Source organism: Buceros rhinoceros, unplaced genomic scaffold (assembly GCF_000710305.1).
Source record: "Buceros rhinoceros silvestris isolate BGI_N320 unplaced genomic scaffold, ASM71030v1 scaffold22751, whole genome shotgun sequence".
NCBI classification, from domain to species: domain Eukaryota; kingdom Metazoa; phylum Chordata; class Aves; order Bucerotiformes; family Bucerotidae; genus Buceros; species Buceros rhinoceros.
The window spans coordinates 449-5,228 of record NW_010393971.1 but is presented as its reverse complement, the minus strand read 5'-3'; the positions used below and the strand labels follow the sequence as shown (position 1 = coordinate 5,228).

Genomic DNA, 4,780 nt, shown 5'->3' with positions numbered 1-4,780 from the left:
GAGGCGCTCTGGCTGCGGTAAACGCCGAGTCCGCTCGTGGGTGGCACAAAGCAGCTGTTTCAGAACAGTAATTTCGGCATAACCACGGTGGAGACGTTGCAGAATGAGGTCGGGGAGGTTGCTCTGCCGTAGCAGCAGCAGTGAGTGTCCTCCATAACGACGCCAAACCTGAGATGCTGGCAAAGCCTTTGCTAGAACCTTCAGTGGGGGAAGTTACCTGAAACGTCTTTAGTGTTGCTGTGCCTGGAGAGGTCCAGCATGGCAGAAGCTTCAGCTGTGCTATTTGTGTGTGGTTGTGCCGTCGTTCTGGAATGCGTCCTCCCCTCCTGACAAGCTCCCGCTGTTCCTTTCCAGATCGCGCTCGCCAGTTTCTATGAGGACGGGGGTGACGAGGACATCCTGACTCTGCCCCAGCCCACGCCCAGCTCTGTGTCCAGAGGCACTGCGGCCAGGTGAGGAGGCACCTGCAGCTCAGCCCTGTCAGCGTGGCGGCCGCTTGTAAAACCCACCGGCGCGCTCGCCAGTTTCTATGAGGACGGGGGTGACGAGGACATCCTGACTCTGCCCCAGCCCACGCCCAGCTCTGTGTCCAGAGGCACTGCGGCCAGGTGAGGAGGCACCTGCAGCTCAGCCCTGTCAGCGTGGCGGCAGCTTGTAAACCCGACAGGGGAGACTGTTTGTGTAGAGACACAAGCTCTGTCTGAAGCATCGAGGGGTGTTAGTTTCAGAGAAGCAGCTCTGCAGTCAGATCTGCTTCTCCACCTCTGGCTCTAGAAACTGGGAGGAGCTCAGATGTTACTGCACAGCTGACCCAAAGGTCACTTGGGACAACGGGCCTCATTGCTCAGGAGAGACTCGGAGGCTTCTGAGGTCAGCACAGTCGCTGCCGACGCTCTCAGCTGAGCAGGCTGGGTCTCCACTGGGTGAATATGTTCTAACGGTGCCTGATCAAGTGGAGCATTGTAGAGAAGGTTGTGCCCTTCCACAGCCCTGAGCAGCGGGCAAATGCTGTTGGGTCTGAGGGGAGTTACTGGCTGTATCTTGAAGGAGAGCTGCTCTGGGGTCAGGCTTTGGAGACGACTGTCTGGATTGCAGAGAAGCCCTGTTCCTGCTCGGGTCACAGACCCGAGAGGGGCAGGACCTGGAGGCTGGGCGAGCATGACAGGGGGCTGGGGGCTCCCTTCCCTGGCTGCAGCTGCTGTCCCAGCCCCCTCCAGCGCCCGCCCTGCTTTTCTGTGGCTGCAGCTGGCAGAGAGGTCCAGGAGCTCAGGTCAGCCTGTGGTTTCACTGGTGCTGACCTGTCACTTCATCATCAGTCGGTCCCTAAAAGTAGAACAGGGTCAGCCTCGCTGCTGCCTTCAGGAGCTTTACCTTGTGTGGTTGAACGTGTCGCGAGGGTGACATGCTTCTCTGATGGCTTTTTGCAGTGACCACAGAGTAACGTCGTTTAGAGACCTTATCCATGCACAGGAGGAGGATGATGAAGAGGAGGAGGGACAGCGGTAAGTCTTGGTGGTGGTTGGCCACGTGTGTGCAGGGGGGTTTCAAACAGCAGATTTAAGCTGATATGAAATTGCTGTGGTGAAGAATCCCGGTTTGACAGGGAGGGTCGGGTCAGTCTGTGCACAAGCAGGTGCTCAGCGTGGCTGCACGAACACCAGTCTCAGCACTGAATTGTGCTGCTGCAATAAACCTGAGCGGGACGTGGAAGCCCTCAGCTAAGAGCAAAAAAAGCCCACTCATCGTTTGTGCCGTGGAGAACGGAAACGTGGGAGTACTGCAGAGAGGGGTTTGGTTTCAGCCTGGAGCTTTGGTGGGGGGCTTTGGGTTTTTTTTTTGGTGGGTGATGTGATGGAGTGTGGGGTGGGAGGCACAATGTGGGTCCCTTTCCATGGGAACGTGGTGTGCCAGTGGGAAGGTGCTTGACGATGCCAGCTGTAAGTAGCTCCATACCCTTGAGGTCAGCAGGGAGGGCAAATGCAGTGGAGCTGAGGTATGTTCAGGTGGCTGGGTCTAGGCAGACCGTGTGCTCCGCTGTATCCAGCCGTGACCTTGCCCTGCGTGTTGGGAGCCATCCGGAAGCCAAGAAGCCCAATCTTCCAGAGGGGCTTAACTGCACGTCATGAACTGTGTGTTCACAGCTTCCAGTGCAGAGCCTCCTGCCTGCGGTGATCTTCTGGTGTGGGATGAACATGTCACTAAATACCCCTTAGTTCTTCTCCCACCAGACAGGTCGGGGACTTGCTGGAAGTCTCGTCCAGCTCGGTGGTGAAGCCAGTACTAGCGTGTGAAACGGGGCCTTGTCAGCCCGGCCTCTCTGAGAGAGTTATTGTCACTTTCTTGCTGTCGGTCAATGATAGTTTTACAGTAAGTGACATGAAAAGAAAGTCTGTGCAGCGCAGGGACTCGTCAGTGGCTGCAGTGGCAACTGCTGGTGGTAGCTCGTGTTTGTACATCCAGGCTGTACAAAAATGAACTGAATCCTGATAGAAGACAGCCGGGTCCTGTCCCAGGCGTCTCCTGGCGAAGCAGCGGTCCAGTCTTACCCCACAGCCATGTGCTTCCTCTTAGGTTTTATGCCGGTGGCTCGGAGAGGAGTGGCCAGCAGATCGTTGGTCCTCCGAGGAAGAAGAGTCCCAACGAGCTGGTGGAGGATCTGTTCAAAGGAGCGAAGGAGCACGGTGCAGTGGCGGTGGATCGGATGGCCAAGAGCGGTGGCGAGTCCAGCAAGCCCAAAGTGAGGAGCAAGGAGTTGTTCTTCCTTCTGTTCCCTGTCCCAGTCGGTTGGTGGGGTCCTGGAATTGTCTGAAGGGTCAGCTGAGCCTGGCCACCTCTCTTAGTTGTTTGTGCATCACAGTGGCAAGAAGAGCCACGTTTCTGTGCCTTGTTAATTAACTAATTGTAGCTGGTCACTGCCTGCAGGACAAGAGGTGCTGCTGGTGTCACGAAGTGCCCCCCAGTTCATCCGTGATGGCGCTGGGGAGGGGAAACAACCTGTGCTGGCTTCGAGTGTGCTGTAACCCCTTTGTCTGCTCCTCTCTCTTGCAGCCCTTCGCAGGGGGAGGGTATCGCCTCGGGGCCACCCCAGAGGAGGAGTCTGCCTACGTGGCGGGGGAGAGGAGGCAGAACTCAGCTCAGGATGTGAGTACCTTGCTGCTCGCTGTAGATTCACCCGAGGGGTTTCTCTGCTGTAGCTGCAGAAAGTGACGAGGCTTGATGGAAATTGAGGAGGGCAGAAGTGGGGTAAATCTTGCTCCTCACGGCGTTTCGGGTTGGGGAAGAGCAGATCCTTGACTCTTGCGTAAGCGGTTTTCTGATGAACTTTTAATGAAGAATCTGAGCATGCCTTAGAAGTGTGGATGGGGAAATACAGTGTGCAAAGAGCGCTGGGCGATAACTCTCCGTTATCCGTTGAGATGCGGAGCTCACAGCATCAGTGCCAGGTTCTCTCACGCCTGGTTTGTGAGCAAACCCCCACCCAGGCCGAGGGGGAGCTTCGCTTAAGCTCTTTGTCCAGCACAGTCCTGGCTCTTCATCCAGAGTCACCAAAGCAGGGTCTGTGGTGGCACCTTCTCGGAGCTGACGCCTGTTTTCTGCACCTCCAAATTCCTCCCCCAGTCAGGAGCTTTTCCCTTTGCGTCCGGTGGTTGTTCTGAGATCTGACTGTTGTCTGGGGGCTGCTGCAGGTGCACGTGGTACTGAAGCTCTGGAAGAGTGGCTTCAGCCTGGACAGCGGGGAACTGAGGAGCTACCAGGACCCGTCCAATGCCCAGTTCCTCGATGATATCCGCAGAGGGTATGTAGTGAGAGGGAGAGAAAGCAGCTGGTTTTGGAGACACAAGCATTGGTGGAATCCAGGATGGTGAAATGTTGGCTTAGTTCACCTGAGCTTTCTCCTGAGAGCTGGGTTCTTAAGGAAGCGGTGGGAGGGCAGACTGGAACAGCGACTTCAGAGAAATGGGAGGTGGCTTGGGTTTGTTTGGGGGCCTTGAAGTGAACAAACAGACTTTAATATTTGGGCTGGCAATTCCTGATGCATCGTGTCGCTCCCAGTGAGGGCCAAGGCAACATAACCTCCAGTTTGTGTCTGTGTGGGGAGGTGCGTATCTGCCCTGGGCATTACCCGAGGGCTCACTGCAGCTCCTGGAGTTCCGGAGGTGTGTGGCTGGGATGTTTTCTCCAGGCTGCTGCCTTAGGACGGTCTCTTTGCAGGGAAGTCCCGGCAGAGCTGCGCAGGTTAGCACGGGGTGGGCAAGTGAACCTGGACATGGAGGATCACCGTGACGAGGAGTACGTGAAACCTAAGAGTGTCTTCAAAGCTTTTACTGGAGAAGGCCAGAAGCTGGGCAGGTGAGAAGACAGCAGTGCTGGTTTGCCGTGTGAGTCACTTGGGAAGTTTGCAGGGTTGAGCCTTTTGATTCATCTTTCTGAAGAAAAGGTGCCCGTGGTGTGGGAGGCGTTCCCCTGGGAGAGGAGCTGGGGTGGACTGGTGCGTGCTCTGAGATGGCTCAGCCTTTCCGTGGCAGGAGGCGGATCCCTGGTGATTCGGAACCACCATCGTGTGTCACGTAGAAGCAGCGTTTCCAGGTCACGCTGCCCCTGTCCCCTTGGGGGTGTGAAGCTCTGGCACGTACTGCTGCAGAGGGTGAAGTTCTAGACAAGTTCTTGCTGACTCCTACATTCTCTCTTCCAACTTGCACTGGTGTCCCTAAACTGGGAACCCTGGTAGTTGGCCCAGCCGGCGATAAGCTCATTGCCTAACTCCTGGCACCCTGCGGCC

At 56.5% G+C, this 4,780-nt stretch overlaps 1 protein-coding gene across 1 annotated transcript in view; it reads left to right on the top strand.

Annotated features, from left to right (window-relative positions):
- Positions 1-354: 354 nt before the first annotated feature.
- Positions 355-4,780, top strand: part of NSFL1C (NSFL1 (p97) cofactor (p47)) — a gene marked incomplete at both ends in the record, with an annotated part of 4,850 nt that continues 424 nt past the window's right edge. The window contains 6 exons of the mRNA XM_010145091.1: positions 355-452; positions 1,428-1,502; positions 2,572-2,737; positions 3,049-3,141; positions 3,687-3,796; positions 4,213-4,350. Of these exons, the coding sequence (XP_010143393.1) occupies positions 355-452; positions 1,428-1,502; positions 2,572-2,737; positions 3,049-3,141; positions 3,687-3,796; positions 4,213-4,350 (680 nt within the window). The remainder of the gene's footprint in view (positions 453-1,427; positions 1,503-2,571; positions 2,738-3,048; positions 3,142-3,686; positions 3,797-4,212; positions 4,351-4,780) is intronic.